At 56.7% G+C, this 22,421-nt stretch overlaps 1 protein-coding gene across 3 annotated transcripts in view; it reads left to right on the top strand.

The window, feature by feature from the left end:
• The window catches only part of GTF2IRD1 (GTF2I repeat domain containing 1), a 115,367-nt gene that overhangs the window by 87,039 nt on the left and 5,907 nt on the right, over window positions 1-22,421 (top strand). For all 3 annotated transcript variants that reach the window (XM_053893994.1, XM_053893993.1, XM_053893995.1), the window contains 2 exons: window positions 20,334-20,411; window positions 22,035-22,227. In XM_053893994.1, coding sequence (XP_053749969.1) covers window positions 20,334-20,411; window positions 22,035-22,227 — 271 coding nt within the window. The remainder of the gene's footprint in view (window positions 1-20,333; window positions 20,412-22,034; window positions 22,228-22,421) is intronic.

The raw sequence follows: 22,421 nt of genomic DNA, 5'->3' as shown, positions 1-22,421 counted from the left end.
GGTCACGGAGACTGGTCCCCTTGCCCACCTTGGTGCACACTGACCCCTGCTGCCTGGAGCTTTCAGTCCCTGGGCCCAGGCCTGGCTCGGTGAGCTTCTGGGGAAGGAGAGGCCATCAAACTGCGAGGGGACAGGACTTACCGAGGGGTGTAGTGATGGGGCGACTGCTGTTGTCCCGTGGGGACCCGAAAATGGGGAGCAAGAGCAGGGGCTTGCACAGCTCCCTTCTCACCGGCCGTGGGAGCCACCTGTGGCCCCTGGCCTGTCCCTGCGCCGTGACAGACTGCTCGGCCCTCTGTGGACCTGCTTTGCTCCAGGACCGTGGTAGACAGCCTGTGGTCCGCTCGCCCGCCCTGCGGCAGGGGCCCAGTCTGCGGCATCAGGCCCGGCTGGCTCCAGGCTCCGGGGCTGCTAGACTTCAGTGCTGAGTGCCCCTGACTCAGCTCCCAGTCCCTGCCTGGCCCACCTGGGTTTCTGCCTGAGTCACTGTCATTGCTGGGCAGCAGAGAAAGAAGGACGGAACAGCAGCGGGAAGAATGGCCAGGCTCCCTCTGCTTAGGGAGAGCAGAACTGCAGCGAGGTGGTCTGTGTGCTCCCAGCCCCTCCTTCCAGAAGGAGGCATCCTCGTGGGGGCCCGAACATGTGACTGCTTGACTGCTTGGGCCGCAGGGCGCGTTCTTTAATGAGTTTGGAAAGCAGGAAAGGAAAAGTGATTCGTGACAACTAACGTGTCCCGGGCTGCGAGACGGGCGCTTTGCACTGTGACCTTTTCCTGCCTGCTTTGTGTGGAGGAAGAAACTGAGCCGGGGTGGGGGGACATCGGCGGTTTGCCCAGCTTCCCCACCTGCAGTGAAGGAGCTCCAGAGCCTGGCGGCCTGCAGGGAGGCCCCGTGATCATGGGTGGCCTGGGATTCAGAACAGCCACCAAGCAGTGGAACGTCTGGGGCCGGGAGAGGGGGGGTCAGCCAGCAGCCTTCACGCAGACCGCAGGGCTTCTGGGCCCTTCCACTAACGAGGGTTTGCCCTCCGGCTCGGGGAGCTCGCTGGCCCACTGGCTGTTGGGGCAGCTTCTTGAATCTCAGCCATTGCCCCTGGAGGGGGGCGGCTGCCCCCCCACCCCAGCCTCTGTGCCAGTCCGCTTGGCCACCCACCCACCCGGCCTTTGCTTTGGCTCTTCTGTGCGCAGAGAGAGCCCTTGGAAATGCTTTGTCTGCCCACGTGGTATGGAAGAGGGTGGCAGGCTGCCTGGAAGGGGAGATGGGGAGGGAGCTCTGGGCCAGCCCTCAGGAGGGAACCTGCCAGCGCCTTTCCAGGCATTGGCATCCCCGGCCGGTGGCAGCCTGGAGGGGCCGGGACAGACGGGCTGGCGAGCCGGCTCCGTGCTTACTCATGTCGCTCGTCACGCTGGGCTGGGAAGGTGTCCAGGCTCCTGGGGCCTCCGAGGGTTCACCGGAGGTCACTTGAGAACCGTTCCCGTCCCAGAAAGGGCTGTTCCCAAACCCTCCATCGGACAGTCGCTAAAGGGAATTGGAGCAGGAGCTCAGGTCTCCGGCGGCATGTTTTCGAGTGCCACAATATGGGGGAAGGGGGGCTGAACCAGAGGCAGGTGCCCTGGGCACGTGGAGGGGTGGCAGATCATCTGACTTGGGTTGTGGGTAGATGGCAGCATGTGGGCCGTGGGAAGGCACAGGCTGGTGCTCAGACAGACCCGGGTTCAAATCCTTGCACCGCCCCCCTACTGGCCAGGTGACTCTGGGCTCATTATTTCACACCCCCAAGCCTCCGCTTCCTCATCTGTAGGATGGAAAAAGGCATGCGTGCCCCCTTAGGTGGGCAGAACTAGGTAAATGGGGTGGGTGAGGACTGTTTTCGCCCCGCTGTCCTGGGGAGGCTGCATCCTGACACCTGAGTGAGATGTTTGTAAACGCTTCGGCCCTGGACCAGCTGTGATGGGAAGTGCTCAGCCACTGGGCAGGGGGGGTAGCGGTGGTTGTTCCTGGGGCTTGGGAAGGCTTCCTGGAGGAGGTGGCCTTGAGCCAGGCCTCGGAGATGAGCCAAAAACAGTGCGTGGTGCTATTGATGCAGGGCCCAGCCTCAGTGAAGGCCCAGAGGGGCTGTCGGGGGACGTGGCTGGAGCACGGGTCGGGGGGGTGACACCCCCATGGCCAGGAGGGTGTGGCACGTCATGACAGAGACACAGGCCCCATCCTGGGCACAGTGGGGCCTTCAAGACATTTTCCTGTTTCTTTTGTCCTCTTCCAAAAATATCGAATGCAAACTCAGAAGCGCAAGACACGTAAAATTGAACCAGATTTCTACCGAAAGCCCCCCCATTGCGTAGTGGCAGAATCTGAGTCCACTGAGGATTCCCCTTTCCCCTGGGCCTGTGTCCAAGTTCCGGAGGGATCCGTAGTGCCGAGGAGTTAGGCGGAGGGCGCCCCCGGTCTTGAATGTCACATGTCTGCATTGGTACCTACAAGATACCCACGGACATCTGTCCGTGCAGATGGCTGGAGAGATGCCCTTTATTCCTACCCGTTGAGGCTTCCCCGGGGCCTGGAACCTTCTGTGAAGCCCGCCCCTGTAGCCCCTTGCACACTGTGGAGGTTTGAGCATGAGCAGGCCAGTGACTGGGGATGGCCCTTGTCAGCGGGCCATGCAAGGATGGGAGGGTGGAACCAGGTCGTGGGAAGGTGACTGTGCAGCACTGGGCGGGGGGTGGGGGGGCAGGAGCATGAGGCTTGGGAAGGGTGGGGGGCTTCCTGGGAGGAGATGGCTCTGAGATTTTCTAGGTTGTTTGTCAAAGGCTCCCGTAGAAGCCTTTCCTAACAGAACCACCCGAGAAAGTGAATTCTAAAGAAAACCGTTATGCTTTGAAGATAAATTGGTCGTTAAACCTGGGCCTTTTCACAATCCTTCCTGGATCTGTGGACCGGGCCAGAGTGGTGCGATGGGTACGGCCGTTCCTGGGCCAGTTTTGTTCTGGGTCAAAAGAGATGATCCCAGAGGCCTGTAAGTGTTGCCCCCACTGGGGACATCACATCTGGCCTCAGGGTCTCCGTTTCCCCACTGGCGCCTGGTAGCCCTTTCTGCTCATGCCGAGTGTTGGGCGGGAGCCTGGCTAAAGAAGATGGCGTCGGACGAAGTCTCAGAGGACAGCGGGTGGGATTTCAGGCCTCTGGTCAAGAGAGCTGTGGGCTTCACGGACCCCTAAGGGTAGGGATGCTGGCCGGAGGGGACCTGGGAGGGGAGCCGGGGCTGCTGAGGGACGGCAGGACCAGGCCCTCTGCTTGTCCTAGAGTGAGCCCCAGCCCTGCCTTCAGTGGGCCAAGGTGACCCAGGCCTCAGGAGCCCTAGTGAGTGAGGCCCAGGGGGGATCCACGCTGCAGAAGCTCCTTGCCCCCTCGCTGGGCTGCTCCCCACCTCGCCTACCTGCGTGCAGGGCACAGAGTTAAAGCAGGGAGGTGGGGTGGGGCTGAGAGGCAGGTGGCTGGGGAGCCCTAGGACTCTCTGCCCTCAAAGTCCCAGGCACTCCGCTCTCGGGAACAGGTGCGCACCAGGGGCCACAAGTCATCGGGCCCCCACTGAGCACAGCGGTGGTGTTTGCCACAGAGGGGGTCTGGGTGAGCCCAGAGTGTGTTCTCAGCAGACCAAGTCCAGGCACTTTCCCCAAACCCAGAGGGCACCCCCCTCCCCCCGCCGTGAACACCCAAGACAGCAGAGGAAGCTGATCAAGGGAATGCTGGGAAGGAGCCGTGGCAGCAGAGGAAGGAGAGGCCCTCAGCCCAGGGAGCTGGTGTAGTAACAACCCCAGAACATTCTAGCAGGTCATAAAACCTGAAGGGAAATGCAGATATGTGCCCATGGTGGAAATTTGGCAAGTGCAGAAATCTAACTGCCCAGATGGCTGTTCATTTTTATGATGATACATTTCTTCCAGATTTTCCCCCAAGCTTATTAATTTTACATCTCACTGTTGTTCTTTCTATAGATTCATACACATACACACACTGGAAACATAAGCATTTTCCGATATTTTTAAAATGCCTTATGATATTCCCTCATCAGGCTGCATCATCGTTATATAACTGCCCTGTCCCCTAACTGGGGACATTGGGCGACTCCTCACACACCGTGGACACCTAACATCCATATCGTGCTTCTGATCTTCCGATTACAAAGCCTTCCCACTGCAGCCCCCGTGCTCTCCCCCAATAACTAATCTTACTGGAGGAAACTGAGGTTCAGAGAGGTTAAGAAACTTGTTCGAGGTCACACAGCATGTGCCCATGCCTCCCCAATCTTTTATCCACACTGGGTGGCTCTTTGCTGCCCCCTTCTGGCTACCAGCATCTATAACATTGGTCCTGCCTCTCCCCCCTCAGGCTCACAATTAATCCTTTGGGTTTATTTGTACAAAAAAATACATGGAAGAGGCGCCTGGCTGGCTCAGTCAGAAGAGTATGCAACTCTTGATCTCAGGGTTGTGAGTCTGAGTCCCGCATAGGGTGTAGAGATTACTTATGAAAAAAAAAAACCATACACACACACACACACACACACACACACACACACACACGGCACGCACGTGCGCGTGTTCATATGGATTTATGCCAAGCAAGATCTAGGAATACAAAATAGACAAAAAATCTCCACCCTTGTGGAGCTTTTTTTTTTTCTAACGAGGGAGACAGATAAATAAGGACAAATAGCAACATATTTGATAGTGACAAGTGCTGTGGAGACATTCAACACAGGACTGTCAAAAGGACAATTTTAAATAAGCCAGCAGGAGTTAAGGCCTGAAAGGAAATGAGGGTATGAGCCGTGTAGAAATCCCAGTCGAAGCATCTGCGGGAGGAGGCAGTCCGTGCAAAGGCCCTGAGGCCCTGGACATATTTTGAAAGTAGGGCTAACAAGATTGACAATAGAGTGAGTGTGGGGTGTGAACAACAGATTTTGTCCTGAGCAGCTGGAGGGCGAGAGGGGTCGGGGTCTGAGTGTCATCTAAGTGGCTGGGTTGGAGAAGCAGATCCACAAATCAGAGCGGGGACTGCTGGAGACGTGCAGGGCGGGAGCCATTTTTCACCTAATGTATTGTAGTCATGAAACCAGATCACAGTGGGGAGAGTGTGGGCAAGTGGAAGGGGTCGAAATGTGAGCTCTGTCCCTCCTGCGTGTAGGGGTTGGAGAGATAAGGAGAGGCAGGTGGCCAGAAGCCAAGTGAGAGTCTTACAGAGTGACCACCTGGGCCAGATGAAGTATGGGGGACCTGAGACTGGACCGGGGGGTGAGCAACCCCCAGAGGTCACCCCTCACAAGCCTACCAGGTACATGCTGCTATGCCCATTTCACAGCTGAGCGCACTGAGGCTGCGAGAGGCAGCCTGGCTTAGCACGGAGCCAAAGTCGTACCCAGGTCTGTGCTCTTCTGGAGCCTGAGCAGCGGGTGTTGGGCTCTAGGGGAGGAGGGTAGCAAAAGAATGAGGCCGGAATCACGAAAGGCCCGGACCCAGACTTTGCTGGTGACTCAAGCTTTATCTTGTAGCATCGGAGGCTTTTTTTTTTCTTGGTCAATGAAATGATAGGATTCGAGTTGAATTGTCTTACAATTACCATGGCAACCGTGAATCCACCCACCAGGGGTGGATTGGAGAAGGCAAAACTGGGGCATCCAAGCCAGGGAGGGTTGCGGAAGCTGACCCCAGGCGTCAGGCAGCAGGACCTGGAGACAGGTGGCGCTGGGATCTAGAGGTGGCAGCAGTGTGGGAGGGAGGGCAGGCGGAAGGTTCCAGAAGGGTGATGATGATGGTACCTTTGCCCAAAGCTGGGTCTTTGGGCCCACGAGACATCCAGGGGCAAATGGGCACTTGGTGGGACCCGATCGGTGCTTTAGAGCAGGCTGGCGACGGGGCTGGGCGCACTCTGTGTGAGGGTGGCAGGTGCCGTCACCCCTGAGGCCAGTGTGTCGCCAGCGGAGAGGGCCCACGGGGCACACTGACCTCCAGAGGGCCTTGAAGGAAAAGAGCCTGTGAAGGAACAGAGGGAGGCGGAGCCCGGGGAAAGGAGGTGGAAGAATTTGCTGGTAAAAAGAGCTGAGAGCAAGGTCCTTCTGGGCAACACGAGCAAGATGAAGAGAATCACATTCTAGAACTTTTCTCAAATAGCAGTGGCAAAAAAAAGAAAAAACAACCAACCTTGTTGGGTAGTGAGTTCCCTGTCCCTGGAGGCATTTCAGTGGAGGTTGAGCAGCCACTCAGCAGAGAGACCACTTCCCACAGGGTGTGCTGCTGGGGAGGGAGGACCGGCTTTTCCCAGCCGGAGCCACCTCGGCTTGACCTGCACCTGCCAGCCTGGAGAAAGGGAAGTCCTGGCCGTTTCGAACCTGGAAGGGCTCCGAGGGTCCTCCTCTCGCACCTCGACACTTCCCGGGGCCTCCCGGCTCCCGAGCTTCCCCAGGGGCCCCCTCTGGTGTTTGGAAACCACATGGTAACCCCGAGCCGGGTACAAGGCCCGGCCGCCCGGCCCCCGGCTCCTTCCTGGGCGAGTGCACTGGTTCCCTGGGGACCCAGGTCGGCAATCTGTCCCCTGGTTCTCCCCCGACCCCAGAGGTGCAGCCCTCCCCGCCAGCTCGAGCGATGACCAGCCGGGGGCCAAGAGGCAGGCCCCCCTCCTCCCCGCTGCCGCCCCAGAGCCGGGGCTCCGGGTCCCAGTGACAGAGCAGGGCTGCCGACTTCCTGTGTGACTCCAGCAAGTCAGCTTTGCCTGCCTGGGCCTCGGTTTCCCTACTTGTGGAACGGGAAGGTGCCACGCGTCCACTTGTGGAACGGGAAGGTGCCAGGGGCGTCCTGGGGCGCGCGGCCAGGGCCGGGAGGGGAGGGCCGGGTGGCCCGTCGTGTGCGGGAGGTGGCGAGGCGGAGAGGCCGGCCAGGCGGAGCGTGGAGGGCCTGGAAGGCCTGGCTTTGCAGCGTGGACTCGACCCTGCAGACCCGGCCTTGGCAAGCCCTTCCGCTGACGTCCCCGAGGTCGGAGCCAGAGCCCCCCCCCCCCCCCCGGGGGCAGAGCCGAAGTTCCTGCGGGGGTGGGGGGTGGGGCCAGCTTTATCTCGGAAGTCCCCGACAGTCTGCGTCCTAAACTCCCCACTGAAAATTATTATTATTATTATTTTTTTTTTTGAGAAGGAAAGAGAGAGAAAGAGCATGAGCAGGGGAGGGACAGAGAGGGAGGGAGACAGAGAATCCCAAGCAGGCTCCGCAGTGGCAGCACAGAGCCTTATGTGGGGCTCGAACCTATAAACCCTCAGGTCGTGAGCTGAGCCACAATCAAGAATCAGATGCTTAACCGGCTGAGCCACCCAGGTGCCCCTGAAAATGAGTTTTAATTTAAGGAACTGCGTTCAGTTATTCCGCTGAGGAAAATAAGTAATCGCACTTCACCCGCTTCGCACCCCCAGCACGGCCTGAGGCCCCGTTTGAGAAGCTTGGCCGTGGGTGTGGGGCCTCTCAAGCAGAGGGCTGAGGGCCTGTTTGCAGGGGGGACAGGGAATGGCATCTCTTGTCGTTGTCCCCACCCCACCGGGGCCCCTACTAGGTCTCTCTGTGGGGTCTCCCGTCACTCAGCAGGTGCTGTGGGGAATGGGCTTCCTGGATGAGGGGGGCCTGGAAGCCAGCATGGGGTGGATCACAGCACAGGATGGAGGGGAAGGGGACTAACCAGCAGGAGCAGTGACAAGTCCCCTCCTGCGCCCTCAGGAAGGTTCCACCGCTTCTGAACCGCGTGATCTTGGACAAGTTAACTTCCAGTCTCTGGACCTCCAGGTCACACAGAGCAGGGCCCCCAGCTCCGTGGCCCCCCGGCCCTCTCCCTTCAGCCGCCCGGAGGGTCATTTCCTCTGGCCCCTGCCCCCCTCCCCGCCGTCAGCCCTCCCACCCCCTCCCCACCCTTCCAACGCTGTCACGCTCTCGAGAGCTCAAAATAAAACCATCCTTTCTCAAGTTTCTAAAGATATCACAGTTCCAGCGCCAGCCACATGTTTCTCCGCTTAATTATCTCTGCTTTTCTTTGTTAATTAGGCTCCAGTAACGATCTCCCTTCTGCCTTCCCTGGAAGATCTGGCATCTGCAGGGCAGGGCGTGGGGGCCCCTGTGGGCAGATGCCCCGCTGCCGGGCCCAGCCTTGGCACACTGCCTCCTTTCTTCCAGGCGGGGCAGCTCGGTGGGCGGCTGAACGGTGTCACGTCGGGAGGCCCGTGGGGAGCTGGGTCCCTGCAGCGCCATCCCGCCCCTGGCTTGGCTAGGGGTCCCAGCCTTGTCCTCCCCGGGCCCTGCCAGTTGGGGAGGGGGACCCCACGGTTCTTAGAGATCCTTAGACTTGGGGGCTCCACGGAAGGAAGCCGTGGGGGGCTTCAGACTCTTCTGGAACATTGCAGAAAACCACACAGAAGCCAGTCTCTTGGCTCAAACCACCCAAGCTCATAGGAACAGCCAGCACCTTAATCTGGGCTGGAATGAGATCTACTCGAAGGGTCGCTGGGCACCACGTGAACAGAAGTTTCTCGCTGGCTGATAAATGCATCTTTGAGCCACGACAGTGGAGGCGTGGGGGCCAGGCACCAAGTATAGGTCAGCACGTATGGTTGACTGGCTGGACTCCATCTTTCCAGCCTCCTAGGGAGGGGTCTGGCGACAAGAGGCCACCTGGTGGGAGGTGGGGGTAGGGGACACACAGCCCTAGCCTTCTGAAGCCCCCCAGGCACGGGGACTGGGACAGTCCCCTTTGGGAGCCCAGGTGTATTACTTCGTCCATGAACTGTTCCAGGGTGTCTGTGGGCTGGTGCTGGGTTTTTGATCAACACCAAGTGAAAAAAAAAAAAAAGCCCTGCTTCATGGAGCTGACCTTCTGGTGCGGATGCAGAGAATAACGCACAAAATGTAAAGAACGTTCAATGCGTGCTCAGGAGAAGCGGGGAAGCAGATGGGAGAGGTGGAGTTTATTTTTAGGGGGTTGCAACACGAGCGAGGCGGTGGCCAGTGAGGGCCTTTGAGTAATAAAGCAGGCGGTGGTGAGCCAGGGGGCTAGGGAAGAGCAGTGCAGGCAGAGAGGAAAATTGCAAAGGCCCTGGGGTCACCTGCCGGGGCATCAGAGGAAGGAGGTAGGAGGTGAGGTGGAAATGGAGAGGCGGCAGATTATGTGAGGCTGGATGGAACATTGGCTTTTGCTCATTCGCTGGGAGCCAGTGCAGGCCTCTGAGCAGGGGAGAGAGAGAATCCAATTTAGGACTGAACAGAGTCCCTCTGGTTGCTCGGTGAGGACAGACAGGCTAGAAGCAGGAAGAGACAGAGGGAGGTGGAAGTCACGGCCCAGTGGTGGTGCCCCTGGCGGGAGCGGTGAGGACAGTGGGGAGTCAGCGTCTCCAGGTCTAGTTGGTAGCTAAAGCCAGCAGAACTTGCTGGAGTCCCGTTTGACCTCGGATTCCAGCTGGGCTTCTTGGAACACAAAGGTACCAGTAGCTCAGAGGTAGCCGAGACGGGGCAGGTGCAGGAGTCGTCGCGGGGGTTGGGGGGGGGGTGGGTAGAGTATCAGCACTTGACTTATGCCGTGTTGAGTCTGGGGTGTCATCCAGTAGCATTTGGATGCACAAGTGGGGGGTCCAAGGGAGCAGTTGAACTTGAAGGATCACCTGGGGAATCACAAGCCTGTCCCTAGTATTGAAAGCCCTACAACAGAATGAGATCATCAGGAGTGAGGGGAGTCGCAGGGCTGTGGCCCAGGTGCCCTTCAGCAGTCCTTTGTGGGTCAGGAAGATAAGGAACTTGGCGAGAGGGAGGGGAGCCAGGACGGGGGAGGGGGGTGCCCTGGAGCTGGGCGGAAAACCCCGTTTCTCCCTGGGGCAGAACCTTCTCCGCTTGTGGCTGTGAAGGCCCCACGTGGCCCAGAGACGGCTGAATATCTCGCAGAGATGTTGGGGTCAGGCTCTAAGCAGTGGTGGCTCTGCGGTGGCCCCCTCTGCAGGAGGATAGATGCCACACAAGACAGGGCAGGAGAAACCGGTTGGCCCCACGCGCTCCATGAATTAGGGGAGCCCCGGGTTCCCATTTTGTGTTCTGTTCTAGTGAGCAGGTTCCCCGTGACGTCTCTGGTCGTCGTCTGGTCTGACGTTTGGAAACGGGGAGTGTGGCAGCAGCAGAGTGGACCTTGTGTGCCGGGGGAAGGAGGACGGCTTTGCCCCACAGAGTCCTCAGCAGGTTTAAAGCAAAGGAATGACAGGGTCGGATAGACTCTTCAGAATGGTGGACAGGGCTTGTGGAGCAGGGAATGGGCTTGGGGAGGCCAGGTGGAAAGTTCTCGCCACGGTGAGATGGGCTGTGGGCTGGGCCTGCAGGAAGCGTCTCTGGGAAGGTGGCCCATCGTGGTGACCACCTGCATTTGTGGATGGCGTGGGGGACACAACGGGTTTGCATGGGTTTCCTGTGGCCGCTGAACCAGATCACCCAAGCTTAGGGGCTTAAAACGACACATCTCTTTTTTCCCCTTAGACTTGTAAGGGTAAGAAATCCAGAATGAATCTTTTTTTTTTTTTTTTTAAGTTTATTTATTTTGAGAAAGAGGGAGCATGCAGGAGGGCAGAGAGAGAGGGGGAGAGAATCCCAAGCCGGCTGTGTGCTGTCAGTGCAGAGCCGGACGAGGGGCTCGAACTCACGAACCGTGAGGTCACGACCTGAGCCGAAACCAAGAGTCGGCCACTCAAGCAACTGAGCCACCCAGGCGCCTCCCGAAATGAGTCTTAAAGGGCTCGGGTCGGGTATCAGCAGGGCAGGTTAACTCTGGAGGCTCTGAGAGCAGAATTCTGCCTTGTCTTTCCCAGCTTCTAGAAACTGCCTCCATTACTCAGCTTGTGGCCCCCCTTCAGCTTCAGAGCTCTTCACTCTGACCTCTGCTTCTCCTGGCCCAACCCCTGCCTTTGACCTTCTTGACTCCTTCTTACAAGGACTCTTGTGATTACATTGAAGGCGCACCCAAATAATGCAGGACACCCTCCCCGTCTCAAGAGCTTTACCTTAATCACACCAGCCGGTGTCTTCAGCCACGTAAAGAAACATAGTCACAGGGGCACCTGGGTGGCTCAGTCGGTTGAGCGTCCAACTTCGGCTCAGGTCATGATCTCATGGTCCATGAGTTCAAGCCCCGCGTCAGGCTCTGTGCTGACAGCTCAGAGCCTGGAGCCTGTTTCGGATTCTGTGTCTCCTTCTCTCTCTGCCCCTCCCCTGCTCATGTTCTGTCTCAAAAATAAATAAAACAATAAAAAAAAAAGAAACGTAGTCACAGGCTCCAGGGACCAGGACGAGGACAGCCTGGGGGCCGCTGCTCAACCCTCTGTGGGGTTGAAGGCAGCTGAGGTTTCTCTCCTGAGCCAGCAGGTGGAAGGGTGGGGCCTGGGACCTGAAAAGGAAGCCCAGGAGGAGGGTCGAGTGTGAGGCTGTTTGGGGATATGCAGAATCAAAGGTGCTCCAGGAGGCATTTGGAAACATGGGTTTGGGGGGTGCGGGTGCAGAGACAGGGAGGAAGGACTGCAGTGTGGACAGCATCCGAGGACCTGCTCTCCCCTCCCTGACGTGTAGAAACCAGGTTCTGAGAAGGAGTCGGCACGATCATAAGCCTGGGGTTTGGACACTCCCCTATCCCCACGTGTTTCTCTGTGCCCTCACCTGTGCCTCAACTGCCCGAATCTGTCCGTCTTCCCAATCGGGTCTGCTCATCACACTTAGTGCATGGCATTCTGGGCCTGGCTGGTCGTGGCCACGGTTCAGCCTAGGGCTTGACTGGCCTTGGGTCAGGGCTGTCGCTCGCCCTGTCCACTGTGTAGCTGGGATGTCAGAAGAAGGAACAGAAGAGAAGGAGGTGATGTCCCTCGGGAAGGATCGTGTGTGCGGCTGGCCCCAGGATTGCCTGTCCTGGATAAACCCCCCATGAGAAAACCTGGTTCTTGATCTGCTAAGCCTGGCTGGCAGGTTCAAGCCATAGGGCTGCAGGAGGGTGTTGTTTTTTGTTTTGTTTTGTTTTGTTTTAATTTATTATTTTTGAGAGAGAGAGAGAGAGAGAGAGAGCACAGTGGGAGAGGGGCAGAGAGAGAGAATCCCAAGCAGACTCTGTGCAGACATGGGGCTCGATCCCACGAACCGTGAGATCATGACCTGAGCTGACATCCAGAGTCGGACGCTTAACCAACTGAGGTGCCCCCGGGTACCTTTGTCAAAACTGAGAAATTGACATTGATCGGTGCAACACGATTAACTACGCTGTAAGCTTTATATTTAGATTTTGTGAGTTTCTCCACTAATGTTTTTTTAGGTTCTGGAATCCAATCTAGGATACGACATTGCACATAGCACTCATTTGTTTTTCTTTTTTTTATATATATTTATTATTTTTTTCTTTTTAAGAGACAGAGTGCAAGTGGGGAAGGGGCAGAGAGAGAGAGGGAGACACAGAATCCGAAGCAGGCTCCAGGCTCTGAGCTGTCGGCACAGAGCCCGACGCGGGGCTCGAACCCACAAGCTGTGAGATCGTGACCTGAGCCGAAGTCGGACGCCCAACCGACTGAGCCACCCAGGCACCCCGATTTGTTTTTATTTTCATTCGTATTCCTGCTCATTTGTCTTCTTGTTAATAAATACTACAGTGAACGCCATGAACCCACCACCATCCATCCAAGAATTAGAACAGCACCAATAATGTGTCCCCCACCCCAGTGCTCTCCCTCATCCTGCCCTCCTCTCTCCCCAGAACAAATACAGCCGTCCCCCCTTATCTGCGGTTTCATTTTCCGCGGTTGTGGCCACCCACCGTCAACTGCGGCCCAGAAACCGATGACTGTCCTGATATATCGTCAGAAGCTCAATAGTAGCCTAACGCGGCATCACAACGCCTACATCGCTCACCTCGCCTCCTCTCCCCACATAGGCACTTTATCATCGCACGTCATCGCAGGAAGGGGGAGTACAGTCCCCTAAGATGCTTTGAGAGACCACGTTCCCGTGACTTCTGCGACAGTATATTGTTCCAGTTCTATGTTATCATTATTGTGCATCTCTTACTGTGCCTGATTTATAAATTAAACTTCATCATAGGTATGTGTGCATAGGGAGAAACCTCCAGTGTATAAGGTTCGGTACTATCCACGGCTGCAGGCATGCCCCGGGGGTCTTGGAACCCCCAAGGATTGGGGGGAACCACTGTGTGCAGTCACACCTTGTTTTACCGCACTTTGCAGAAACTCTCTGTTTTGCACCTTGACGGCCTGGGGCAGGTCTGTGTCACGCGAGTTGGTCAGCGCCCTCTTTCCAGTGGCATTTGCTCACATTTTGGTCATGCTTGTGATATTTCATCGTTTTCTTTATCACATTTGTTGTGGTGATCTGTGATCAGTGATCACGCTTTGCCGGAAGCTCAGAGGACGGCTAGCGTTTTTTTAGCAGTAACGTGTTTTTGAGGCGCCTGGCGGTCTCTGTTGGTGGAGTGTGCAGCTCTTGATCCTGGGGTTGCGAGTTCGAGCCCCACGTCAGTCTGGGGATTCCTTTAAAAAAAAAAAAAAAAAAAGAGCAGCTCTTTTTGCCCACGAGTCCTGTCCCTGTGCTTTAATAAAACCACCCTTTTTGCACTGAAAACAAAGGGGGACTAGAACACAATAAAGTATGTTTTTAAACTTATTTAGAAAATCTTTTTAATGTTTATTTTTGAGAGAGGGAGAGCGTGAGCAGGGGAGGGGCGGAGAGAGGTGGGGAGACAGAGAATCCAAAACAGGCTCCATGGGGCGCCGGGGTGACTCCCTCGGTTAAGCATCCGACTTCGGCTCAGGTGGTGATCTTCGTGGCTTATGGTTTGAGCCCCGCGTCAGGCTCTGTGGTGACAGCTCAGAGCCTGGAGCCTGCTTTGGATCCTGTGTCTCCCTCCCTCTCTGTCCCTCCCCTGCTTACGCTCTGTCTCTCTTTCTCTCTCTCTCAAAAATAAATAAACATTAAAAAAGAAATTTTTAATAAAAATATAAAAAAGCAGGCTCCACGCCATCAGTGCAAAGCCCAACACAGAGCTCGAACCCACGAACCCTGAGATCATGACCTGAGCCGAAGTCGGATGCTCAACCGACTGAGCCACCCAGGAGCCCCTAAAGTATTTTTTAATTAAGGTGTGTCCATTGTTTTTTTTAGACCCAATGCTATTGCACACTTCATAGACTACAGTATAAGTGGAAACATAAGGTTTATATGCACTAGGAAACCAAAAATTTCATTTGACTTGTTCGATTGCAGTGGTCTGGAACAGAACCCGCAGTATCTCCGGGCTGCACCTGTATTTGTCATTCTCTTGTTATTTCCTCTAAAATTTGAAAAAAGCAGGGAAAAAAAGAAAGAATAGTGTAATGACTATATTATAATAGTATATCCTTTCTCTGGATTCATTATTTCTTAACACTTTGCCATGTTTCCTTCCCTTCCTCCCTCCCTCCCCTCCCCCCAGAGACCCTGCCCCAATTATATCTGTCTCTGTCTCTGTCTCCACTCGAAGTGAGTTGCAGACATCTTGACTCTTTCATGCCTAAATATTTCAGCACATCCCTCCCACATCTCAGAACGGTGGTGTTCTTTTACACATTCACCACGCTGTGATAACACTTAGGAAATGTAATAACTCCCTATCATTTCCTATACCGTCCGTATTCAAATTCCCCAAAAATATCTATCCTTCTCCCCCATGATAGTTATCGCTCGCAAGTCGACTTCTTTTTTTTTATAATTTGTTTTATGTTTATTTATTTTTGAGAGAGACACAGAGTACGAGTGGGGAAGGGACAGAGAGAGAGAGAGAGAGAGAGAGAGAGAGACAGAATCCGAAGCAGGCTGCAGGCTCCAAGCTGTCAGCACAGAACCCCAGGCGGGGCTCGAACTCACGGACTGTGAGATCATGACCTGAGCCGAAGTCGGACGCGTGACCGACGGAGCCACCCGGGCGCCCCCCAAGGCGACTTCTTAAGTGGCTTCGTTGTGTGCAGTGTTTGCTTAAACCAAAAGTGTTTTGTCTTTGCTTGCTTTTCCCTTTTATAAGCGAGGTACGTCCTCATGTATCAAGTCTGGACTCGCTCTTTTCACTTGACCTTATGTAACATGACCCTGAAATGTGACGCTGCGCTGGTTTGTTCTCACTGCTCCATGGGTTTCCATCGGGTGCCTGCACCACGATCGACCCATCCGTTCTGCTGTCCTAGGCCATTTGGGCTGCTTCCGTGGTTTTCCTGTTAAGAAGAGTGCCATTAGCGAGCGTTCTTGAACGTACTTCCTTTCGCACACGTGAAAAGTTTCTCTTGGGTGTGTGAAATCAGGCGCCTGATCTCCCCCCGGGCCTCTGAGCGGGGGACGTGGAGGGCAGCTGTCCTGCCAAGGTGGGGCCACCCGTGGCTGTCTGCCCTCTGTTCTTTTGAGAGTCTGCCTTGTGCCTGGATCGCCCGGCCCGGGCCTGGCAGAGAGGAGGGGGCCCGTGGAAGGGCTAGGAGAAGGGAGAGGAGCAATCGTTCTCCCTCCCTCCCCACCTTGTGTCTGTCCCGCTCCGAGCAGCCCCTCCCTTGCTGCCTTGGGATCACGATTGTCAGTCCACAGTCACCAATCTGGCTGCAGACCTCAAACTAGTGGAGAGAGGACACAGCTGCTGAGGGTTCTCGTACTTTGCCCCGGAGCCGAGCCGACTGCTTTAGAATTGTGTACGTAGCGTGGCTGTGATTTAATAAGCTTGGTTGCTTTCTTCCCTCGGGCAAAATTCAGTTAATCCTCAGGCTAACAGACGGCAGATTAGACACGACCAGATGACAGCTCCTGGGGCAGACAGGAGGGAGAGAGAGGAGACCAGTAAGCTGGAATGAGCAGGAAGAGGGGGCAGAAATGCCCACAGGGCCGGCCTGTCCGCGAGGGATGTCACCGCCCAGGGGACGGGGTGGGGGGTACGGGTGACCGCCGCTGGGCAGGTGCAACGGATCCCCAGGGTGACCCCTCCTCCTCCCCGCTCCGCCCCCGCCCCCGCCCTGTATACTTGATGCATTTTAGAAAATGCCTTGTCCCGGAGAGGTACAACCAAGCCAGGGGACTTGAGAATAAGCATCCATCATCTGGAAGAATCTCTCATGTAAAGTTTAATTCCCTGAGACTGCAGGATAATTGAAACATTGATCTACTGATAACGTCAGCCACAACCTGACTCTGATGACGTGAGGCCTTAAACGTTTTTATATGTGATATCACTGGATCCTCCGGGCCGGCCCGGATTCCCAGCTGAGGGATGTGGAAACAGGCCCAGAGAGGTTGAATGACTTTGCAAACACCACATCACATTAGGGGTAGAATCAAGATTGCTTCACAGCCTGCTGAGCCAGGGACCGCCCCCCCCCCCCCAAAACCACCTCCATCACTGGCCCTGGGGGCCCCCTTCCTCCCCACTTCATACAGACATTCAAGCAGGTATATATTTTTTTAATGTCTGTTTATTTATTTGGGGGGCAGAGAGAGAGGGAGACAGAATCCCAAGCAGGCTCCACACTGTCAGCGCAGAGCCCGATGCGGGGCCAGAACTCACGAACCGTGACGCTTAACAGACGGAGCCACCCAGGTGCGTTGAGGGCACACACATGCCACGTTGAGCCCTACCTGTGACCTCTCCACATGGAGAACATTCTACACTATTGGCAACCATTGGTGTCTTTTATAGCCAGCCTGGGTTCAGGGGAGCTCGGGCAGGTCCCCCCAGAATAGCTCTGCTGACTCAGGCTTCAGGGCAGTAAAACTAGCCCGTGGGCCGTGCCGGGCACGGGCATAATGCCCCACTTGGTCCTCGGGGCAGTTGCACTCGGTTTCCCCTGTTGTGGTAGCGACCCAAAGTCCAGCGGTTCGGAGAAGTGTTCAAGGTCATGAGCTGATACCAAAGGCAGGATTTGAACCCAAGCAGTCAGGTATCAGAGTCAACCACGAACTCCTGGCCTCAGGGCTGCCCTTCAGGCTCCAGAAGACCACTGGGTTTATGGCCGGGGCCCCACAGGGCCCCCAGTAGTTGTATTCTCCGCCCCACCCTGTGTCCTCTGAGGCAGTTTCCTGGTCTTTGTTTTGCCCACAAGCAGACCAGACTGGGAGTGACAGCTCCCCTGGGGCCTGTGGTGCCCCAGCCAAGGCTCACTGGGGCAGCTGTCCCCACGGCAGTGCTTGGGGCAGTCCCTGGTGACCAGCAGGCCTGGCCTCGCCCTCTCCGGATGGTGAACGTAGGATGGTGGTGGCAGAAGCCTGGCTCTGTCGGGACGCCGTCTCATGACCTGCCCGCAGCCTACCCAGAGAGCCGCTCGGCTGGGCCGTGCAGGCCGGCTCTCCCCCTGTGGTTGGCCTGGGCGGTCCCACCTCCTGTTTCTTCTGAGCACCCAGAGGGGCAGGGACCTCTCCCCTCCAGGCCCCACCAGAACCCACCCTCGCCTGTTTCATTCAGATATGTATCCTTTAAGAAAAATGGAACTCCCTTCCTCCAAATTAAATGAAAACAAAAAATTATTTTTTTTTGTCGTAGGCTCCGTGCCCAGGGTGGGGCTTGAACTCACGACCCTGAGATCAAGACCTGAGCCGAGATCAAGAGTCAGATGCTCAACTGACCGAGCCATCCAGACACACACCCCCCCCCCCGCAAAAAAAAAAAAAAAAAAAAAAATTTTTAATTAAAAAAAAAAAAAAGAAAAAACAGGGGCACCTGGGTGGCTCAGTCGGTTAAGCGCCAGGCTTCAGCTCAGGTCCTGATCTCTCGGTTTGAGGGTTCAAGCCCCGCGTCGGGCTCTGTGCTGGCGGTGTGGAGTTGGCTTCACATCCTCTGTCTCCCTCTCTCCGCCCCCCCCAATAGAAAATAAACCATTTAAAGTAATAAGTTAATATAAATGGTAATTAATAATATATTAATGACAAGTTGCAATTAAAATAATAAAAACAAAGAGGTGGGAGAAGCCAAGAGGCATCCTTTCTGAGGCCTGGCGCCGAGCTGAGAATCGGGCCTGGCGGTCTGTCCACGTGGGATGTGCTGGTTACACGGCAGGAGCTGGTGTCCCCACCACGCTCCAGAGGTGTCCGGGACACTTCCCGGTGCCACCAGCGCCCCTCAGATGGCCCAGGTCTCGCTTTCCTGTCATGTCACTGGTCCCACCATTTCCGGCTGCCGCCCGGGACCCAAGTGTGCTGCCTCTTGGCTGACCCCTGGTGTCACTCCTCCCTGTTACCTACAGCCTGGTTTCCCCGTGCTCTCCCTGCCCAGACCAGGCAGGGTTCACACACTCATGTGCGTTGAGCACTCACGGGAAGCCCGGGGGCGTCACACACCGTCCACGTGAGGCTGCATCCCAGGGGGCCTTGGGAGGTGCGGCGGTCACCTCCTCTGGGAAGCCCACCCTGATTCTCAGCTGGGTTAGGATTCCCCCGTGTGCTCCCACAAGCCCTGCACTGACAGTTGTCAAGGCCAGCGGGTCACCAAGCATCCTTTACCATCCCCGCCTCGGGCCACGGCTGTTTTCTGTGGTCTGCTAAATGCCCAGGGACAGCACCACATCCAGTGGGGGTTGGTGCTTGTGAAATACTTGTCCAAGACAAATACGGTGTCGAGACTGAGCAGAAACACCGAGAGGGGGGACGTCACGTGACTCTCCACGTGGCAGGGCTGGCGCGAGTCCAGCTTTGTGGCTTCAGGTCCTGTGCCCTTCCGGGGGCTGGCGTGGCCTCTGCCGGGGTGAGGGCGGTGTGAGGCTCAGGCCTGTCCTGTGCGTGTCTCTCTCCGCCCGCGTAGCCGCCGGAGCCTTGAGGCCAAGGCAGGGTGGGCGAGACACCTGTATGCACCAGAGACGGCCACAGCCACAGTGACCTCAGCTTACTGGTCTCGTCTCCCTTTCGATCCAGCCGGCTTTGTCAAGTGCGGCTGTGTCTGCCCTGAGATCCGGATGAGACTGTGAGCTGATAGGACAGGAGATTCAGAGGCAACACCACCCTCACGGTCAACCCTTCTTTCTACAGACGGGGAAACAGATTTCAGGGAACCCAGGGCTCTTGGTCAGACAGACACTATTCCTGGCTCTTAGCGGCTCTGTGGTCTTGGGAGGTTACTTAACCTCTCTGAGCCTCTGCGTCCTTAGCGGTGGTGAGGGGTGGCTGTGATCGTGTCCGGGAAAGCTGCCGGCAGAGCATGTGACACCCATTGATGGGAACCCAGGCCGTCCTTCCCTGTCCTGTGCAGAAAGCCCTGGCCACCAGAGCAGTCCCTCTGCAGAGATGGGAAGCGTCTGCAGCCTCCCCGCAGGCTCTGGGTGGCCCTTGGGTCACCAGGTTGTCCGCTCAGGACCTGGAGAAGGATCGGGTTGATTCTTGCCAGTGTGGGGTCCTGAAGACCGTCTGGAAGAGCCATGTTGGGGGATGTGGGGAGAAGGAGGCTCCGAGGGGGGCTGAGTTCGGTGTCTTGGTGCGACGGATGGGGCCGTCACTCCCCGAGAGGGGGACACAGGAGGAGGACGTTATCTGGGAAGCCTGACGTTTGCCGCGTGTCAGGGGCACCCGGGTGGCTGGATGGTCATGGTTGGAGAGGCTTGTGCAGAACTCCAAGACACGGCAGATCCAGAGTCAGGAGCGTGGGCATGACCGGGACCACACGAGGCACAGCCGGCACTCGGGAGGCCCCAGGCGGCAGGTGAAAGAGCCCCGGGAAGAAGGGGCATCGAGCAGTGCCAGGCAGTGCGGGCGGCCCCCACCCCGGGGCGGGGAGGGCGGAGCCAGGCACACACCAGGCGCCGGTCCTGAGTTGGCCTCCTACGTGCAACTGTGAAATTTTCCAGATGAAAACAGGAGTTGTTTTTCTCCACAAATCCATTCTGTCCGCTCTGCCCCACGTCTCCCAGGCCCTGGCTCCCTGCCTGCTTCCACTGCACTCCCGCCCCTGGGAGCCCAGCCAGCTCAGAGCACCCTGCCTGGAAACTCCAGCCCCCTCCCCAACCCCAGGACACAAGCCCGCAGGACCCTTCGGGCCCATCCACACCCTCCCCCACGTCCCCCTGCGCAGCCCAGTCGCTGTCATGGGGCTCATCTGACCCGCTGCTCCTTTGGACCAAGGACAGGGTCGAGGGGAGCCGAGGGTCCAACAGCAGGTGCCCATGAAGGGCTGCCTTATACTAAACTCGGTGGGCGGGGCCTGGCAGGGCAGCCCGGCGGCAGGGGAGGGTGCGGGTGTCGCACAGGAGCCTGTCCAGGGGCGCGCCCTTGCCGACCTTCACACCCCAACGTCTTCCTCTTGTAGATGAAGATGACGCCAACAGACTAGGGGAGAAGGTGATCCTCCGCGAGCAGGTGAAGGAGCTCTTCAATGAGAAATACGGTCAGTGCGTCAGGAGCGGGGCCCGCGGGGCAGGGTCTGTGGGGCCCGCCTCCCCTGGCAGCCCCTCCTCCCTCTACGGCCAGCCTGGCCCCCAGTGACCCCCAGCTGGCCTGCCTGCTCCCTGGGGACAGAGCCGCCCTGCCCACGACTGCCGGCAGCAGCCGACCCCTCCACTCCCCCGACTGAGGAAGGGGAAAGAACAGGGCGGTGACCGCGGTCAGCATTTCCGCCCCTTTAGGGCCGGGCTGTGTGGCAGAGACGCGGTTCGTGCATCTGCCCAGCACACATTTAAGCCGTGAGGACTCCAGGGAAGGAGGTCCCATCCCTGCCAACCTGGGGCTCAGAATCTGTGCAGGGAGGTGGACGCGGAATAGGTAAAGGCCACGAGATGCTAGGCCCTGTGCTGACGGCATCCGGGGCGCCAGGGCGGAGCCCAAGATGGGACAATTAACGATACGGTCACCCGTGGCCTGGCTGGCTCAGCCGGTGCCGCCTGCGACTCTTGATCTTGGGGTGTAGGTTCAAGGCCCACGTTGGGTGTAGGGAGTACTTAGAAATAAAATCTTAAAAATCAAGTCAAATAGAGTTTTAGTAATAACTCTACGGTTATAAGTGAGCATCTCTCGATCGCTAAGTGCCACGCTATGCGTGACGTTGTCTTTGTGATGAATTTAATATTATCTTCACTTTGCACAGGAAGACAGGAATAAAAACAATGTTTTTAAGTAGAATTTCAGAGAGTGATGAAGGAAAAGACAAAACTGCAGTGGCAGGACGGGGTGGGGTGGGGGGCAGGCAGGGAAGCCCTCCCCCCCCCGCCAAGACTCGAATGTCAGGAGGGGATGCATATTCCAGGAAAATTTTGCCAGGCGGAGGGGACAGCTGGGTGACCGGGTGAGCAGCTGGGGGGACGGTGGGCAGGCCTAAGAAGGCATGGGGGCTTCATTTCCAGAACGATGAGAAGCGACTCGGCTGGTGGTTCTCTATTCACTTGTTATTTTGCAATCAGAATCCAAACACGTATGGGGGTGGGGGAGTGACCCACCATGTCACCCAAAGGCAGCTTCTACGATTGCCAACATTTTACCAATCTTCTTCTGTACACACTTCTGTATTTGAAGTACTTAAAAACAAACTCAAGACACCATGTCATATCCATAAATATTTAAGTGAGGGCTTTGTATTTCTTCTAACATAATAGTAGGGTTCTTTTCTATTTATTTATTTTGCAAGAGAGAGCAAGAGCATGAGCTGGGGAGGGGCAGGGAGAGGGAAGGAGAGAGGATCCCAAGCAGGCTCCGAGCTGTCAGCGCAGAGCCCAACACCGGGCTCGAACTCACGAACCGTGAGATCATGACCTGGGCCGAAATCAAGAGTCGGACGCTCAACCAATTGAGCCATCCAGGTGCCCCGAAAGTACATTTTATTGTCAGCGCTGGGTATTAAACTTTTAGTTTTGCTAAGTGGATTTAAAAAAAAAACAAAAGCGTGTGTATAGATTTATAAACTCCCTAGGACAGTGGCTGGCTGAGCTGGACCATGCCAGCATCCAGCGCTTTCCCCAGAGGGCTTGGCCCCTACAGGGGACACCTCCCCCTTGCGCTGACCCGCCGTGTCTTCTAGGTGAGGCTCTGGGCCTGAACCGGCCTGTGCTGGTCCCTTACAAACTGATCCGGGACAGCCCGGATGCCGTCGAGGTCACGGGCCTGCCCGACGACATCCCTTTCCGGAACCCCAACACATACGACATCCACCGGCTGGAGAAGATCCTGAAGGCCCGAGAGCACGTCCGCATGGTTATCATCAACCAGCTCCAGTGAGTGCCCCCAGCGCCCGGGGCAGGGCGGGCACAATGAACAAGGGCCACGGGAGAGGGTACTGCTTGGATCCGGTGGGGAAATTCCCAAAGCAGGCCCAGCCAGGAGACGAGACACAGACACAGACAGACGGACAGACAGGTGCTTCTCACTTGCACAGAATCCAGGAGACAGGCTAGCTTAACACTCTCAT

The sequence above is a fragment of the Panthera pardus genome, unplaced genomic scaffold, assembly GCF_024362965.1.
Source record: "Panthera pardus isolate Hobbes unplaced genomic scaffold, ASM2436296v1 HiC_scaffold_4, whole genome shotgun sequence".
Taxonomy (NCBI): Eukaryota; Metazoa; Chordata; class Mammalia; order Carnivora; family Felidae; genus Panthera; species Panthera pardus.
The sequence above is the reverse complement of the archived record's forward strand: the minus strand, read 5'-3'. Positions and strand labels throughout refer to the sequence as shown.